The sequence below is a fragment of the Podarcis muralis genome, chromosome 9 (genome assembly GCF_964188315.1).
Source record: "Podarcis muralis chromosome 9, rPodMur119.hap1.1, whole genome shotgun sequence".
Lineage (NCBI taxonomy): Eukaryota > Metazoa > Chordata > Lepidosauria > Squamata > Lacertidae > Podarcis > Podarcis muralis.
This window is the reverse complement of record NC_135663.1, coordinates 11,231,781-11,250,852: the sequence shown is the minus strand read 5'-3', so window position 1 is coordinate 11,250,852 and position 19,072 is coordinate 11,231,781. Positions and strand designations below refer to the sequence as shown.

At 44.5% G+C, this 19,072-nt stretch overlaps 1 protein-coding gene across 2 annotated transcripts; it reads right to left on the bottom strand.

Annotated features, from left to right (window-relative positions):
* Positions 1–379: 379 nt before the first annotated feature.
* Positions 380–18,791, bottom strand: MRPL1 (mitochondrial ribosomal protein L1). 2 transcript variants are annotated; one of them, XM_028744152.2, is made up of 9 exons: positions 18,668–18,791; positions 15,957–16,062; positions 14,818–15,073; positions 14,060–14,143; positions 12,897–12,968; positions 9,740–9,851; positions 7,367–7,467; positions 4,771–4,852; positions 380–875 (listed from the first exon to the last, which is right to left on the bottom strand). In XM_028744152.2, exons 1-9 carry the CDS (start codon positions 18,702–18,704, stop codon positions 688–690), a joined length of 1,038 nt encoding a protein of 345 aa, XP_028599985.2. In that variant the 5' UTR covers positions 18,705–18,791; the 3' UTR covers positions 380–687. The 2 variants fall into 2 exon arrangements, with proteins under 2 accessions (XP_028599985.2, XP_028599987.2); XM_028744154.2 differs by having other exon boundaries at positions 18,542–18,672.
* Positions 18,792–19,072: the final 281 nt, after the last annotated feature.

The following is a 19,072-nucleotide window of genomic DNA, read 5'->3' as shown; positions in this document are numbered from 1 at the left end:
TCCTAGGAATTCATGCAGGATGAGGGCGTTTAGACAGACACTTGCATGAAATCTGTCATGGTCAACGTGTCAATGTGCTAAGTTAAGAAACGAAAAGACAGACCAACTGATGAGGTCACGACAGAAAAATCTAGTGGGTTTTTTTAAAAAACAAACAAACATGTATTTGGAATGATGCAATCAGTTCTTATGTTGATTACACAAATGACTGGAGTAACAAGGGAAAGGAGTGATTTTACATTCCTTGGCTTGGGGGTCACATAACTCCATAACCTCTAACTTTTGGATGTCCTAAAGAAGAGCAGGACATTCAGGGATCAAATCAGAAACCAGAACGGCTTCTGTAAATTTCCTTCAAAGACATACACACACATACAAATTGAACAATGACTGTTCATTTATAGTCAAAGGCAATAGGGCAGTAAAACTGCTCATATGAACTGAGAGAGGTGCTGCTATGCAAGACATTTTCATAAAACAATTGGCTCCCCAAATATCGGGCTGGACTCTCAACAAAACTTTTAAAATACATCTTATTGCCAATTCCTTATGCCCTGACAGGAGAACAGTTGGGAGGTCTTGCACTGCCGCAAGGCCCCTGTACACAGATTAGGACGCTGTCACAGATTTGCTTCTGTAAAAGGGTTTTGTACAGAGAGAAGGATAGACATTTGTGCAACACTCAAGTTAGCTGGACTTCTGCCTTTCTTCTTCGTCATCATCGCTGTCATCGTCTTTCACCTTCTCTTCCGCTTTCTCTTTCACCTTCTCTTCTGCTTTCTCTTTCACAGTTCTTTTGGGGAGAAAGCGCTCGACTTTTAAATCCAAGCTTTCGCTTGTTGAACTGCAAATGCTCAAGTGTGTCACAAACGGGCCTAGAAAAAAAAAGAAAAGGGGGAGGAAAAACCCAGCTTATCACTTTGCTGCTCTTGCTGACAAGCTAAACAGCATGCACTGCGAGATCTGGAACACTGATCACACTGTCCTCAAGTTATTAAAAGTGTTGTAGAAAATAGTACAGGGCCAGGCCTAGCCAAAAGTAAAGCACTTTTAAGGCTCTTAAATTTCAGTGTGAGAGATTTAGGAATGTACTAAACTTGCCTGTGGAAAATGGACGTCATGGAAACTTGTACTAAACTTGCCTGTGGAAAATGGACCTCAGCTTGGGCTGAGAAACTTAGCTTTGACCTAAATGCTGTAATGAAATGTGTAAAAATAAAAGTTTGCTGCCGTCAACCGAATTGATATCTGATAGACTGAGCTCTTTCACCTCCACATCTGGTGACAAGAGAAGGCCCTGCTTTCATGCTGGGATTGTGAATGTGGCAATCTGCATTACTTTTGTAAACACGGTTATTTACAGTATCTAGTGGCATTGATTGTTGAGCTGGTGTTGTGGAGCAGCTTAAGAGTGTGAGCTGGAAAGTCCCACAATTTCAAAGCTTAGCTCAAGAGAAAAAGGGAAGCAGCAGCAGGAGACACAATTTCTGTGGGGCACTGAAAATGGATTAAAAACACACTTGTGTTGGGGCGCAGTGTTCTGCAGTCTGAAAAGGAGAGTAGTTGCTCAAATTATCCATCTGAAACAGGGGTAGTTAACCTGTGAGGCAGGGCGAACATGAGAACCAAATCAGGCCCACAAAAGCCTTTCGAAGGGGCCTGCCAGCCCACAACTTCCTTCCCATAGCAGGTTGGGAGGAAAGCCTCTTCCACACTCCCCATGCAAATTAATGGAGAGATTGTGCTTACCATTAACTTGCATGGGGAGTTGCACCCACAATAATGGTGGGGATGGGATTATACCCACCCACCCCCCAAAAGGCCCTGTTACACCAAGGATCTCTGACTGATGGGAGTGGATAGGCTTCTCCCCCCACACCAGCTATTTTCAGGGCTGCAACCTCTTGCATCTCTCTATTCCTCCTCCCCCCCCCCCACCTTCCACCTCCACCAAGTTAATGGCATGCAGCCTTGAAAGTCTGGCGCACCTTGAATGTAGCCCTCAGGATGAAAAAGGTCCAGCGCTGAGGGCCTTCTGGCGGTTCCCTCACTGAGAGAAGCCAAGTTACAGGGAACCAGGCAGAGGGCCTTCTCGGTGGTGGCACCCGCCCTGTGGAATGCCCTCCCACCAGATGTCAAAGAATACAACAACTACCAGACTTTTAGATGACATCTGAAGGCAGCCCTGTTTATGGAAGCGTTACTTTATTTTAATATTGTGTTGGAAGCCGCCCAGAGGCAGGGTATAAATAATAAATTTTATTATTATTATTATTATTATTATTATTATTATTATTACCCCTGAGCTGCAATATGGGGGGAGAAATTCACACCGGCCTTTCAACGTTATTGCTGTTTGATATTCTCTCTGTGTGTGAGAGAGAATCATTTGTTCCAGAAACAGAGAGGAACAGAGGATAAGTTTCAAGAAGCAGCAGAAGGCCGAGATTGTTTTGTCTATGCAAGGACTTTTTCTGCGAGGACTGTTCTTTGGAAATGTGCAGCGTGACAGGAAGCGCTGATAACAACAGTTCTGTGTAACTTGTTGTGAGTCTCTTGCTTGCAGTGAGAGAAGCAGAGAAAGTGTGTCTTGGACTTTTGACCACGTCAGGGGTGAATGTCTGTATATATTTGCTACCAATATGCTTTAATGCCTGTCAAGTAAACCTCTACACTTGGCTGAATCTTTATGGCGCCCATGCGTGTTTATCGCCTACTGTGTGTACCTTCAAACCGGAAGACGCATCCAAGGAAGGAGATTAATTGAGATGCAACTCTGCTGAGGACAGATCCTGGCACACACAGGCAGTGAAAGTGATGCCGGACCCAATCCTTCTAAATCATCCATCAGAGGTTGATGGATTGATCCAACAATTGCAAATATCCCTGAGATAACATGCATGGAGTGCTCTGAGCACTCTTTAAAAGGTAAAGTGACCCCTGACCATTAGGTCCAGTTGTGGCCGACTCTGGGGTTGCGGCGCTCATCTCGCTTTATTGGCCGAAGGAGACGGTGTACAGCTTCCGGGTCATGTGGCCAGCATGACCAAGCCGCTTCTGGTGAACCAGAACAGCACACAGAAACGCCATTTACCTTCCCGCCGGAGCAGTACCTATTTATCTACTTGCACTGGTGTGCTTTGGAACTGCTAGGTTGGCAGGAGCAGGGACCGAGCAACGGGAGCTCACTCCGTTACGGGGATTCGAACCGCTGATCTTCTGATCGGCAAGTCCTAGGCTCTGTGATTTAACCCACAGCGTCACTTGCATGTTAATGTTTATTATGTGACTTCTACTCAAGGAGGTGTAAGGCTTAACACAAGCAGAGAACAGAATGGCTGCCAGTCCCTGCCTGGGTTATCTTTATTCTTGGTGCCTATCCTGTATTAGCTAGAGAAGAGCAAAGGAACAGCAGGCAGAAATATCAAGGACAATGGAGTATAGCGGCTCCATATAAACGTCACACCCAACCATGGATTTTGTTACGTGCAAGAGCCTAGAACTTGCACCCTCCTTCTCCTCTCTGTGCACGGCAGGAGGAGACATGACTGTTCGTATTTTAGAATAAACTGTTTGTTGTCGTGTCTGAACTCGGCAAAAATAATGGTTTGTTCAAACCAGTTTCTTAACAGGCCAGGATACCAAACTATCCTTCCTTGATGCACGATGGTTTGAACAAACCACTGTTTGCCAAGTTCAGATGAACAAAAAAATAATAATTGTGGCTTCTTCTAAAACATGAACAGAAGCTTTAAATCTCTTTCCTTTGAATGCAAGGGGAAGGTGGGAGACCAGGCTCTAGCGGATTCCTGGACAGATCAATGCCTCCTGGTTGGTTGCTCCGTCTGAACTGGGCCAAAGGCTACGCTGGTTGAAATTTTTAGAGATGCTACTGGGTCCAGGACCACCCAGCTTTCTCACACGAGGCCAATGAGAAGATATTTGCTAAGGCAGGCAAGTGGAGGTTGCAGCTTTAGTCATTACAGGCAGTGTTGAGGGTGCAAGGGCTGAATGACAACCGTCCAATTAGCATTTATAAAATGTTTCTCGTTTCATCCAGTACAATGACTTTAAAGTCCCATATTGCAAGTGTGTGCAAGGGCACCCCCTCTAAATTCATAGCCAAGCTGAGGTTGGAACTGGGGATTCCAGCCTAAAGTGTATGTCCTTAACTCCCAACACCATCTATTTTTAAAAGGACTTCCCTAAGGCAAAACCAAACTGCTTAAATCATAGAAGAGTTGGAAGGGACTCTGAGGATCATTGCAGAAATATGCAGCTGTCCCATACAGGGACTGAATATATATCAGCACTTGCAAATTTAGGGACATACCCCACCTTAAACTTTTCAGATAATAATTCGTTCTTTTTTTAAAAAGAGACCAATATCAAAATTTGCACTGGGATTCCATAGGTATCTGCAAAAAGATGGTGCTTGATGTTTCAAAAGCTTCCAGGATTAGGCTGGAGCCAGGAAAACGTCACACACCATTCCAAGAGGATGAGAAAATAGCTTCCAAAAGCTTCCCTCTGAAAGGAAAGAAGCAAGCTTACTACTGTTAATGATATCCTTTAAGTACATCCCTCTTGACACAGCACTGCCTGTTAAGTGTTCCTTATTGCTGGGCTTGTCTGTGTGGGTTTTTAAAAAATAATAATAATAAAGTCATTTCCCCACTTCGGTGGTAGAAAGGTGCTCCCTTTATTCATCTGTGTAATATAATTAGCTTTTAGTGTCAATTAAGGGACTAAAAGAGAAGAGCAGCTTACCGTAGCTCAAAGGTTTGTATTTACAAACATCTTTAATAACCGCATCCAGATTGGCAACGATCTGATCATTAGGCATATCCAGCTGAAAGAAGTTAATGCAAAATTAATGAAGCAGAAAACATTAAACGCTCCTGGATTAATAAAAACTGCAGCGGCTGGGGTAAATATTTAATCAGAGTTCTGGGCTTTTTTTTTTTTAATAAAAAAGGGGGGGGGACATTTTCCTCTCTATTAAAGATGCAAAGTGCCATAAATGCCATTAGCGTCATTAGCTTAAAGATATTCTGCTGTGAAAAAAAGAGAAATATTTGTACTCCAACTCAACCACTGTAAATATATAGGTGTATATACCCGCTGCTTAGGCTGCCTGCTATGGGATTGCCTCTCAATATGTAAGTCCTCAGATAAAATCAAATCTGTAAGGTTTAATATGCAGCAAGCTGCCTGGGAGCCTAGGGGAAACATCATCTCCTTGGGAGTAAAGGGGAGGAGAGGAAGGAAACTGGTCAGACAGAAGCTGTGGTCCTAAGTAAATCAATCTATCAGTCTTAGTTAAAATACGGATTGAGAGAAAAATACATACTGCACAAAGATCAGCCACGGGTTGTAAAATTCTCATCTGCAAGCAAAACTGTTTGTGAACATTCCATAGCATCTCATCAACAAAGGGCTGAGGGCTGACTTTGGGCATCAGCGGTGGTGAAACCACCAGCCCTCCAGGTTTTGATGAACTACATCTCCCATCAGCCCCAGCAAGCATGTAGCCAATGGCCTGGGATGACAAGGGTTGCAGTCCCCCACACCTATCCTACACAAATATTGGGGCAGTATTGTTCAGGAAGAGGGTGAGGCTGGCAGTCTGAATTGGCCCTGGGAGACTTTGCAGGGCGGTTTGCAACATGGAAAACACAAAAACCCACAACACACTTAGGAAACGCAAGCAATACCTCTCTCCCACACAAAAACACTTGAAAAGGCCACAGGCTGTAAGGCTGATTTAGTACAGAAGACTTTCCCAATGTAGAGCAGGGCTTCCCAAATTTGGGTATCCACAGCTGTTTTTTTGGACTACAACTCCCATCATCCCTAGCTAGCAGGACCAGTGGTCAGGGATGATGGGAACCGTAGTCCAAAAACAGCTGGAGACCCAAGTTTGGGAAACACTGATGTAGAGGAAGAGTGATGGGAGACCAGCAGCATAAGAGGAGCTCTGCTGGATTGGGAAAAGGCCTACCTAGTCCAGCATCCCATTCACACAGTGGCCAATTTGATGCCTATGGGAAACCTGAAAGCAGGAGCCTTTTCCCACTGGTGATTCACAGCAACTGGTATTCAAAGCCTCTGACAGTGGAGTGCCTTTAGGGATTAAATGGGAGGTACATCATCCTAGCCCAGCTACTAAATAAATATTTCTACAAAAAATATGCTTTCTGGTAGGCACATAGGAGAGTTCCCCTGTGCCCTAGGCCACTGAGAAGCAGCAAATAGGGAGAACAGCTCTCTCTCTTCCCTCATTTCAGACTCACATACGTGGCCACACTGACAATCTCGTCTTGGAAACTCTGAAGACTTTCACATATAGTTCCAACTACAGTGGAACCTCATGTTACGGACAGGATCTGTTCCGGAGGCCCGTCCGCAACATAGAACTAACGCAAGCCTAAGCACTGTGACTGCGCATGAGCACAGCGTGATTTAGCACTTCTGCGCATGTGCAAGCAGCAGAACCCGGAAGTAACCGTTTCCGGTACTTCCGGGTTGCCGCAGGACACAACACGAAAACACGTAACCTGAAGCGGACACAACATGAGGTATGACTATATATTTCTGGCATTCACCAGCTCCACAGGTGGCCAAGCAGATCTGAACACAAAATAGTTTTTAATATACAGAACGTATTTTAGAAACGCTAGCAGCTGACTCTGTCTTCATGTGAGTGGAAGTGCCTCTTCTAAGCTGACGGGCCACAAAGCACCGCTACACTGTCAAACGAAGTATGTTTATTCATGTGTAGCTTTATTAAATTAAAAGGCACATGATTAAAGTCACTAAGATTTCTTTAACTACGTGACAATCCGATTTTTAGAGCACATGGTTTTCTGCCAGGTATTACAACTGGCAGTTGCTGAATGTCACCTCGACACTGCATTTCAATGCTATTTTGTACAGTATGTTTTACAGAGGCAAAGCCACTCAGATAACTGAGTCACCCCCCCCCCCCCCGCTGCCCAGGGGACTATCCCATAATCTGAGAAATACTGACCTATTCAGTATACAGTTTGCTACCCACCCTGGGCTTTTAGGATAGGGCAAGCTACTAATGTATATTATTAAGGGGCTGCTCCTTGCCAACGTGATGTAAACCTTTCTTTCTGGTGTATTCAGAAAGGAAACCTCTTACGTTAGCAGAGGGTAATGATTTGCAGACTTTTCCCCCTAACTGACTGTCCTGTGGGATGACCCATTTCTAAGTGTTCCTGAAAAGCAACGGAGCAACGAAGAACGAAAGCTGTGTACCTGTGCGTACTTTCGGTAAATGATTAACAACGGCTCGAATTCGGCCGGACAGGCTGCCAAAATCCCTTGTGAAACTTACCATTCCGATGGGAGTGTGGATGAGGTTACCGTTCTCTACTTCGTATTCGTGGCACACTTTAAAGAACTGGAGCATCTGGAGAATGTCGTAACTGAGAGAACCTGGTTCAAAGTGGGGAAAGAGGGGGAGGGAGGTGTCAAGACAAAATGCTGCAGGACAAACAGAGCTGTGTGTCAACAGGCGTTCTTTGGTGAGGCCGAGAAGCGCGTCACACACCACAGTGGGGACCTGTGTGCAGAGTATCATTAGTAAAGGTAAAAGGACCCCTGACCATTAGGTCTAGTCGTGGCCGACTCTGGGGTTGCGGCGCTCATCTCGCCTTACTGGCCAAGGGAGCCGGCGTACAGCTTCCAGGTCATGTGGCCAGCATGACTAAGCCGCTTCTGGCGAACCAGAGCAGCACACGGAAACGCCGTTTACCTTCCCGCCGGAGTGGTACCTATTTATCTACTTGCACTCTGACGTGCTTTCGAACTGCTAGGTTGGCAGGAGCAGGGACCGAGCAACGGGAGCTCACCCCTTCGCGGGGATTCGAACCGCCGACCTTCTGATCGGCAAGCCCTAGGCTCTGTGGTTTAACCCACAGCGCCACCCATGTCCCTTAGAGTATCATTCCCTGGTGCTAAAAGAATGTGAGGAATCCTGTCTGCACGGCAAAGCCTTGCTATGGCCAACATTTGCAAGTTGAGCAGGTTCCCAATCTAGGTAACGGGGGGAGTAACTGGCATTCATGTTTACAATCTGCAAAATCTTGCAATGCAGCCCAACAGCTGACCTCCACTTCTTCTTGCCTGATCCCTAGAGCAGTGTTTCCCAACCTTGGGCCTCCAGCTGTTTTTGGACTACAACTCCCATCATCCCTAGCTAGCAAGACCAGTGGTCAGGGATGATGGGAATTGTAGTTCAAAAACAGCTGGAGGCCCAAGGTTGGGAAACACTGCCCTAGAGGACAAGGGCTCCACTGAGGAAGAAGGGGTATCCTGCCCCCTTGATCTCTTTTACAACCACTCCTTGCTCTGCAGGATTCTCTCAGCACCCTTACGCTGCAGCAGCTAATCACCATTAAGGCTTAGGGTTGCATTCAACTAAATCACAGAGAATCTTCCACACAAGTGCAGTGGAAATTCCCCGTTCCCGCCACGTCCCCGGTGTTAAGCCTTTTGCAGGAAGAGTCCCGTGACTCCTCAAAGGCTTAACAAATGGAGGCCGATACCTTTAGGCCTTCCAGATCTTGCTGAACTACAACTCCCACGGGTAGGGGTGGTGGGAGTTGCAGTTCTGGAGGGCCACAGATTCCCTGCCCCTGGCCTGCCTCCTGTGCAACAACTGCATATCCAATTGTTGTCGCTGTTACAATTTGTATTATGCCCTTTATCAAAAAATCCCAGGGCTGTGTACAACCTTAAAAACACATTACAGAACATCAATGATATGTAAAGAAAAAGAAGGAACATTTTATCATATGTGATGGGAATGTAAAAAAGTGAAGAGCTTCTGGGAAATGATATATAACGAGATGAAAAAGGTGTTGAAATATACATATTTTTTTAAACCAGAAGCATTTTTCTTGGTATTATAGGTCAGGACATTAATAGGCAAGATGTTAAATTGTTTTTATATGCAACAACTGCGGCAAGAGTATTGTTAGCCCAGAAATGGAAACAAGAAGAAATTCCGACGAAAGAAGAATGGCAGACGAAATTAATGGACTATGCAGAATTGGACAAAATGGCAGGAAGGATTCGAAACCTGCGGGACCAGAGATTTACAGAAGATTGGAAGAAGTATATTAATTATTTGAAGAGCAACTGTAATCAACAAATTACGCTAGTAGGACCACAAGAAGTTTTGTAAGGAGAAATATACGAAGTGTTACAAAGCAGAAAAAGATAGAGATATTGGTTATGAGTTTGAAGTGTAATAGGGAAAATAAGAAATGCATACTAAGAGATTAGATTGGAAAATTTTCAGACAGGACTGATGGAAGTCCAAAAAAATTGAATAAGATGTAAAAGTATGTTTAATTACTGTTGAAAATGATATGTTAAAAGACTAATAAAAAATTTACATAATAAAAAAATAAAAAACAGAACATCAATGATAAGAACATAATAAAAAGCATGCTGACAGACAGCCTAATAAATCAGCCTATCGATGCGGCTCGTGGAACATCATCAGGTGTGTCTGCAGCTGATTTCACGCCTGCTTTACGGGGTGTGTTGAATGTTGAAAATGCTTCCTACAGAAAAACCCCAGACATAATTACTGGAAAGGAAGAGATCCAGGAAGGTTACACACACGCAAGTGTCTACAGTGTTGTAGCTTTACATTCTTAAGGAGACACAGCATGCTCACTAAAATTTTGACCCTCACCATTTCTGGTCTTTGGGAACCTTTGCTTCAGCATCCCCCTTAGAGGAGTAATCTTGGATGACATCGTCGGCACACCAACATAAAAATCTGCCTTGATTTCACCATCCAAAATCTGGCGGGGAAGAAGAAAAGATTATTATGATTTGTGCTTATGTCCCTTTTAGAAATTAAGTCTAGCAAAAGTAAATGCAGTGGTACCTCGGGTTACATTCCTTCAGGTTACAGACTCCACTAACCCAGAAATATTACCTCGGGTTAAGAACTTTGCTTCAGGATGAGAACAGAAATCGTGCTCCGGCGGTGCAGCAGCAGCGGGAAGCCCTATTCGCTAAAGTGGTGCTTCAGGTTAAGAACAGTTTCAGGTTAAGAACGGACCTCCAGAATGAATTAAGTACTTAACCTGAGGTACCACTGTAATAAAAAAACGAACACCCAGTTTGCCTCCTTACTTCCTTGCTAGGCCTAAGAAGAGCGGGGGGGGGGGGGGGAGAGAAGAGATGAACCTGTGGTCCTCCAGGGGATTTCAACTTCCACCAGCCCCAGCCAACATGGGCAATAGTCAGGGATGATGGGAGCTGTGGTCTAGCAACGTGGGATGGGCCACAAGCTTCCCATCCTTGCAAACGTAACAAGGACAAAAATGTGGGAGCTGCATCCTCTTTAAAACAGGATAATGATAGCACCAGGCCATGCACAACAGCCCTTTCCCATGCTAGTTCTGTTTAGCTGCTGTTTCTCAGATGGACCTACGTTTCTTTCCTTGTTTTTCGCTGCTCCTATATCAATGTCCTTCATGAGACGGTCTCCCAGTGGGGATTCACTTACCCTTCCCATGAAAGCAATGATGCAAATATATCGCTTAAAGTTCAAAGCTTAGCATCAAGGCCAGAAGTCATAACATTCAGAAGCTGACGATAACTTTTTCAATGGCTACAAACAGCAGCAAGAACGTGTTTCTTACACATAAAGTAGTAAGGGTTTGGTCTACTTAATCAGACACGCAACAAACCCGTGTTGGAGACAAATATTTAATGATTTGCCAAGATGGCAATGTAACATATAAGCTTCAATAATACTTAGACAATGCTAGTACAAAAAGAAGGGCATTTATTTTCATTGAAAGCAGGAGGGCTGCTTTTTCTTTGCTTCTGCATAAATGACCACGTTGTTCATGATCGTTTTGCAGCTGAGGCAAATATTTACTTTGTGCACTCTCAGTTCTAGGACAAAAAAAAAAGTGAAGTGGAACGGCCTCTATTTTCTGTCTCATAATGTGTAGCTTGTAGGGAATATTACAGTACATTCCCACTACAACCAGGGACAGCGTTTGCTGAAATCCAAACACAGCAAGTTTCTCCATGTGCAAAGTGCAGCACAATTGGCTAAACAATTTTCAAGACATAACAATATCGTAGCATGTCAAGGTCCTACTCTGGCATGAGCCAAAGAGGCTAAAGCAATTTGTATATATAAATATTTTAAATTCTATTTTTTTGGTTCGCAGGAGGCATCCTCATTATGGAAAAACATCCAACCAAGAAATCAAAAAGCTGAATTGTTTGTTCTAATCTAAACTCTGAAACAGAAAGATGCAACTATTCAGCTGAGAACACAGTTTAATAATTATTTTATTATTATTATTTTATGATTAATACTCTGCCCATTGGCCTGGGGTTTCCCTAGCCACTCTGGGTGGTTTCCAGAACATATAAAAACATGGTAAACAAACGTCAAGCATTAACAACTTCCTAATACAGGGCTTCTAAAAGATATCTTCTAAAGGTTGTATAGTTACAGTGGTACCCCGCAAGACGAACGCCTCGCGAGACGAAAAACTCGCAAAACGAAAGGTTTTTTCGTTTTCGAGTTGCCTCGCAAGACGAATTTCCCTATGGGCTTGCTTCGCAAAACGAAGCTTGCCCAGGGGACAGCGGGTCTTCTCTTTTGAAGCAAGGGGCGGCGGGGAGAAGCAATCTTCTCCCCGCTGCCCCAGGTCCGGGGACAGCGGGAAGCGCTTCCCGCTGCCCCCGGACCTCTTTTGAAGCAAGGGGCTGCGGGGAGATCGCTTCTCCCGGTGCTCCGAAGCCGGGCGGGGGGGAGGGAACACCTGCCCCCACCGCCCGGCTTCGGAACGCTGCTCCGAAGCGGGGCGGGGGGGGCGGGAACACCTGCCCCAGCCGCCCGGCTTCGGAACGCTGCCCCGAAGCGGGGCGGGGGGGCGGGAACACCTGCCCCAGCCGCCCCGCTTCGGAACGCTGCCCCGAAGCGGGGCGGGGGGGGCGGGAACACCTGAAGGCGGTTTCCCTAGGAACGCATTAATTGATTTTCAATGCATTCCTATGGGAAACCGTGCATCGCAAGACGAAAAAACCGCAAGACGAAGAGACTTGCGGAACGAATTAATTTCGTCTTGCGGTTTTTTCGTCTTGCGATGCACGACGAACTGTATTTATCTCTTTGATATCTGCTGGGAGGGCGTTCCACAGGGTGGGTGCCATTGCTGCGTATGTCCTCTGCCTGGTTGCCTTTAACTTCACTCCTCAGAATGCGGGAACCACCAAAAGGCCCTTGGAGGTGGACCTCGGTGTCTGGGCAAATCTTGGGTAACCCGTCCTGACATACATGCATCAATTTGAGCCAATAATTAGAAAATTACAAATATATCTTCTGCTCTGCAACAACTTCAGGAGACCCCTGATGCCACTATATCTCTGCACTTATAAGGAATCTGGAAATATACTTTAGATTCTAACCTTCTGAAGTTGTGGGATCCTGTTTGCCTTCCTAGTAGCTCCAGAATTCAAGCAGCCTTGAGTGGCACCACAAACAATGATAAGAGTTGCTATACTGGGGGGAAATGTGATCCCCCAAAAAGGAGCAGGAAGTAACATAATACATGTATCTCAGTAGGTTCTGGCAGTGGACTCTTTTGGAGGGCTGCAACCAGGCTGCTTGTAATAATAATAATAATAATAATAATAATAATAATAATAATAATAATAATAATTTTACTTATCCTCTGCCCATCTGAATGGGTTTCCCCAGTGCTAGTACTCTCCCGCAAGACAAGACACAAATGATCAAAAGTGAGAAAGATTAAAAGAACTTCTTCTTTAGGTCTTCTCACAGTACTTAATTAACGTCATCTGTTAATTACCGGCTTGATTAATTCAGTCCCTCCTGCAAATGTAGCTCCATTTTCTCTTGCTAGGGCAGCTTGCTCTGCATCCTGTAAGGAAACGAAAGTTCAGAATGTAGACAATAGGAGCACTAGATATTTTCCAATACAGCTGGTGTTTCTTCAAGGCTTTCTTAGGCTGGCGAAGGTGCTGCTAGGTAGGAAATGCAGACCCCCTCCCCTCTGGCCAAGTTATAGGTGTGTTTTGACTGGGCGACCCCAATGAGTGCACCAGAAGTTGGATGGGCACAATGGGGACAGCCATGATCTCTTGAGGTATCAGCTAACCAGTTAGAAATCTTGAGAATGCATTAATGCTTTAAAAAGTGCCTTGGATGTCAAGACAAAGGCCAAGTTAATCGATCATATTTTGCAGGAATCACAGCACCCAACAGAACCAGAATGATCTGCAGGCTATTTGACAGGTCCACCAGCAGGCTGTGGTTTTCCTTCTGCCCAGCCCCACTTAATAGGACCGTTGTAAGGGGTATGGATGGGACGCGGGTGGCGCTGTGGGTTAAACCACAGAGCCTAGGACTTGCTGATCAGAAGGTCAGCGGTTTGAATCCCCACAACAGGGTGAGCTCCTGTTGCTCGGTCCCTGCTCCTGCCAACCTAGCAGTTCAAAAGCATGTCAAAGTGCAAGTAGATAAATAGGTACCGCTTCGGCGGGAAGGTTAACGGCGTTTCCATGCGCTGCTCTGGTTCGCCAGAAGCGGCTTAGTCATGCTGGCCACATGACCCGGAAGCTGTACGCAGGCTCCCTCAGCCAATAAAGCGAGATGAGCGTTGCAACCCCAGAGTCGGTCACGACTGGACCTAATGGTCAGGGGTCCCTTTACCTTTAAGGGGTTATGGATGTGAAGTACTTTGAACATTCTCTGATATCACTTCACCCATTCCAAGATCAAACTCCGGCTCAAGTGCTCTCAGGAACATCATAATCTAGAACACACTGTACCAAACGCACACCACGGAGAATAAAATATACATTTAGAAAACCTTCCGTATATATCCAAAAAGGGTGAGATATCTGCTAGATTCTTCAAGAGTGGCATCGAGGCCACTGCCTCAAAACACTTGCCTGACTAACCTATACATACAGGCTCAAGGAGGCATTGCAGCAACATGCTGTAACTCACCGCTGTGAATACTACGACCTTATGGATGTCATCTGTGAAAAGGTGAGGCAGACGAACCGTACCAACGAATGGTTCCAAAGGTTTCTGAAAGGTGCCAAAGCAAACAAGCAAAATTGAAAAGCCTCACATTATTGAATTCAGCAAAAGAAATTTACTTAATTGACAAAGGCAAGTTGGTCAAAATTTAGCTATGTGCTCTGTATTTCTTTTCACGTGCACAGAAACCACATTAAGATTTTTTTAAACTATTTAAAATATACACAAAATGCATGATAGTCAAGGTCCAAATAACTGTTCAACTAGCTTCTATGAGCCGAAGGAAGCCCCTGAAAATATCCCTATAATCTTCTTCAAAGATCATCACCACAAGCCAAACATTCTGCGGTGTGTTGCAGAAAATATCCTGGATGACTAGAGGCTTCCACCTCGTCTTTGCTTCTCCTTCCGTTAGCATTTTTGCATCGATAATTGCATTGACACAAATTTAGAGAAAGGTCTCCCCAGTGGAATGAAGGCCCAGGGCAGAGAGAGGGCAGAGAACTCGCAATTCAGTGCAAGCTTCTAAAATACAAGTGAAGATATTTCAGCTAAACGTTTTGGGAGCCCTTCTTCAGGCATCATATCTGAATGAGCAACCTCTGAAAAATTGTGCTGAATGTTTTAAAGAACAAACTAACTTTCAAAGTCCCAGAAATAATTTCAGTTATAAAGGAAAGTGGCCACCAATACTTGCAAACTATGGGCCTTTTCCAGCATACCTTCTTCTCCATTGCCATGTCCAGGGTCATATCGATGTAAACGTGCTGCTTGGGGGAAGTGAAGTCCAGTTGCTGAAACGTCTTCAGCATCTCTAAAGCCACTTCTGCCTCATAAACTGGCCTTTGATAGCACCACGTCAAATAAACATCGTCCTTTGGCTCACTTGGCAAGGGAAAGGTGTAAGGGTTCTTTTTTTTCTTGGGCTCTGATTCTGCGGCCTTCTTTTTGGCGTCCCTTCTGGGTTTTTTCTCTTTTCTTTAAGGAAATGGAAGTGATAAATAAAACAGCCCAGCTCAATACTCTTACTATAAAAACACATGTTTCTGATGGCTGGAAGTTGGAACTAAAACAGGAGAGCTGCCTCAATCTGTGGCAAAACATTTCAAGGTGCCCATGGAGGCTGCTTTGTTTTAGAAAACTGCCTACCAGGTTTTGAACTAACTTCTTTCTCTCCCCCTTGGATATTTTTTTTAAAAAAACTTTCCCCAAGATAATAGGTACAGGTTCATTTTACACCTGGAAATAAAACCAATTGTCTAGCACAGGGGTAGGCAACCTAAGGCCCGGGGGCCGGATGCGGCCCAATCGCTTTCTCAATCTGGGCCGCAGATGGTCCGGGAATCAGTGTGTTTTTACATGAGTAGAATGTGTCCTTTTATTTAAAATGCATCTCTGGGTTATTTGTGGGGCATAGGAATTTGTTCCTTTTATTTTTTCAAAATATAGTCTGGCCCACCACATGGTCTGAGGGACGGTGGACCAGCCCACGGCTGAAAAAGGATGCTGACCCCTGGTCTAGCACTAATCTTCAGCTAGCGGATTGGGACCCGCAAATGTGTCACATCATTCTCTTATTTCATTGAGAAGAAAATCTATATCCTACCGTGCTCTGCAATGTAATAAGGACCCTAACTACAATACAAACAAAACAACAATTAAAAAAAACAGATATGAAAACAATTTTAAAAAAAGTATGGGGAGATCTTGGGGACCGAGTCCTGCCCCAGAAACAAGTTGCCTTTCTGAACTCAGCTACCAGCGACATGCTTGCCTGAACCCATTCAATGTTGCTATTTATACTTTGATTTCAAGTGTCTTTTATTAGTAAGTTTAAAAGAAATAAAAGTTATTTACTTACTTTGCAGCATAGCGTCTATTGGAAATCAGCAAACTGGCAAAACTGGGAAGCACTGCAGAATGCTGACCAATTCTGGGGGAAATACGGCCAGGGCATTGAGCTGAAACTGTTTAAAGACCGGGGGGGGGGGGGGGGTAGAGAAAAACCATGCTAATGAGAGCCAGGAATCAGAAAAGCTACAAATGAAGTTATGTGACAGAACTGGCATTAATAGGCCTTTGCATTTAGTGATTCCAAGGATATATGATTTCTTACTCTCCTTCCACCATAAGGTCCCACTGCAGGTTATAACAATATAATTACACAATTATAACAACAAATAAAACAGTTCCAAACAAAAGTACAGTATAGATTAAATGTGACACCAAAAGGCCTATGTAAGGTTCAAGACCGAGCACACTTGAGCTGCCTACGTACTTCTCTCCACCACTAGTTTGGGAAGGAGTGCATACACATTAGTCAGAATTTATATTTATACTGCATCTATCCAGTCATTTCTTACTATATGCTGCATTTTGATGAGCTTTGAAGTAAACTAAGAAAAAGAACAACTTAACTGCATTTTGGGACGCGGGTGGCGCTGTGGGTTAAACCACAGAGCCTAGGACTTGCCGATCAGAAGGTCGGCGGTTCGAATCCCTGCGACGGGGTGAGCTCCCGTTGCTCAGTCCCTGCTCCTGCCAACCTAGCAGTTCGAAAGCATGTCGAAATGGAAGTAGCTAAATAGGTACCAGTCCAGGAGGAAGGTAAACGGCGTCTCCGTGCGCTGCTCTGGTTCGCCAGAAGCAGCTTAGTCATGCTGAACACATGACCCAGAAGCTGTACACCGGCTCCCACAGCCAATAAAGCAAGACGAGCACCGCAACCCCAGAGTCGGCCACGACTGGACCTAACGGTCAGGGGTCCCTTTACCTTTAACTGCATTTTAAGCTGGTAATATGTACACAGCCTTACTTGGAAGTAAAATTTGTTGAAATCAATGGTCTATGTGCTTCGAACTAGAGAGATTTCTGGTACAGTTCTCACTTATTTCTCTGGTCTTCACTGCTCCTGACTGCAGATGGGTGCTCACATATCTGAACGTTCATCCATTAAAACATGCCTCCACACAGAAAACGAAATGTCATGTTTGAGGCTAAGTTAGAACACATTCTTCCCTAGTCTTCTTTCTGAAAGGAACTTTTGTGTAGAGGAGCATTCAGTCTGCTGCCAGACAGAGAGTTAGAATCTTTGGAGAGAATAACTGTTTTTACTCCAGTCATCAAAATCCATTTGGCTGCTTAGATAGAATGAATTGGTCCATCAGTAAGCAAAAATGTGCTATGATATGGGATGTTTTCCAGGTTAAAGAAGTAACTCTAGTGCTAGGGAGCTCAACACAACTACCTGAGGGGTGGTTACACTGAGTACACCTATTAGGAATATGGCATGTAAAATGTGGTATTTAACTCATGCACCCTTCTAACTCATGTTTGTATTTTAATGAAACTTATCAGTCCAAGTTCCTGTGTGGGACCCTTTCAAGTTCAATGGGAGTTATGGGCCACCACACCTAAAAATCATGATTGGTTCACCAACTTTAGTCCTTTTAGATAAGTGACTAAACACAGTGTGCAGCACTTAACACTACCACCCATATGGTATAATGCCGCCACAGGGTTCTCAAGAACAAACTACAGAACATTAATAGTACATTCCGTTAATTTAAGGAAAAGAAACCAAAATCTGGCTCTGGAAGAAGAAGAAAAATCCCAGCAAAACAAAGAGCATCTCATTACGTATTTTTATGTTGTGAACCACCTTGTGATCTCCGGTTGAGCGGCAGTATGCAAATTTAATGAATGAAATTAAATGAAAATTCCATTACTATATTGATCCTCACACACGTCTTTCCCTACAAGCCTTTCATAAACTTTTGCATGTTTTAAAGCAGGGTGGCAAACCTTTCTTTCGTTTCACTGTTTTCTCTTATTGTAAACTACTTCGAGGTTTGTTTGTTTGTCAATCAAGCGGTGTATAAATCTGATCAAGTAAAATAAATGTATTTAATTTTTAATGATTTTCAATTTTATACATTTCAATAATTCTACAATCATTTCAACATTTCAAAACTCGACTTCCTTCCCCCTCTTTCTGAAGTTCCTTAAATTTTTTTTTTTTAATATTTTCTGCGTATCCCGATTAACTTAATTTGCTCATTTGTTCATCTGCTTTAAATATACTGTATACTCTTATAAAACTGCAGGTTGTTTCAATAATCCTGCCAATGCTCTTATCTGTTTACAGCTTATTTGTAAATAAATGCAATCCAAGCCCTTATTGCTGGAAATATTTGCTTCTCTGCCGCCTTTTCTAGCAGCCCTGGCAGTGCAATCCTATTATATACGTCTACTTAGAAATAAGTCCCATTTGAGTTCTCTGGGGTTTTGCTTACAAGTGGAGGAGCAGAAGACCCTGCTAACTACGGCGCCTTCTGTCTTAAAACCTCGCAAAAGGGAGACCGAGCACACACAAAAAAACCCCCAAACAAACCCAAAAACAAAGCACGTTTTCCAGGACCGGGGAAGCGGGGACGCCCCTCTCACCTAAAACCCGCATGCACCGACCTCAATGGGAGCCGGCTCTCGGGAAAAGAGACCCTCAGCCCAAAAATATTTCGAGGAGGGGCTGGGGGGGCACAGAAAGCAGCCGCCCCACTTCTCAGCTCTCACCTGTCCTCCAGCAGCATCTCAACACGGGCGCCGCCATCTTGCCGGCGGGAGGGAGGAATCCGAAATGTGCAACGGAAAACCGTCCCCGGTTGCCTCGCGAAGCCAGGCAAAGAAGGTTCCGCCCCTAAGACGAAGGGATTAAAGTTCCTAGTCTTATTCAATACATTTATATCCCCACCTTTCTCCTCAAGTGGGGATTCAAGGTGGCTTACAAACATGTAAAGACACCAATTACAAAAGACAGAGAGATATAAAGGAGCTTAAAAGGTAAAGGGGCCCCTGACCATTAGGTCCAGTTGTGGCCGACTCTGGGGTTGCGGCGCTCATCTCGCTTTATTGGCCGAGGGAGCAAGCGTACAGCTTCCGGGTCATGTGGCCAGCATGACTAAGCCGCTTCTGGCGAAC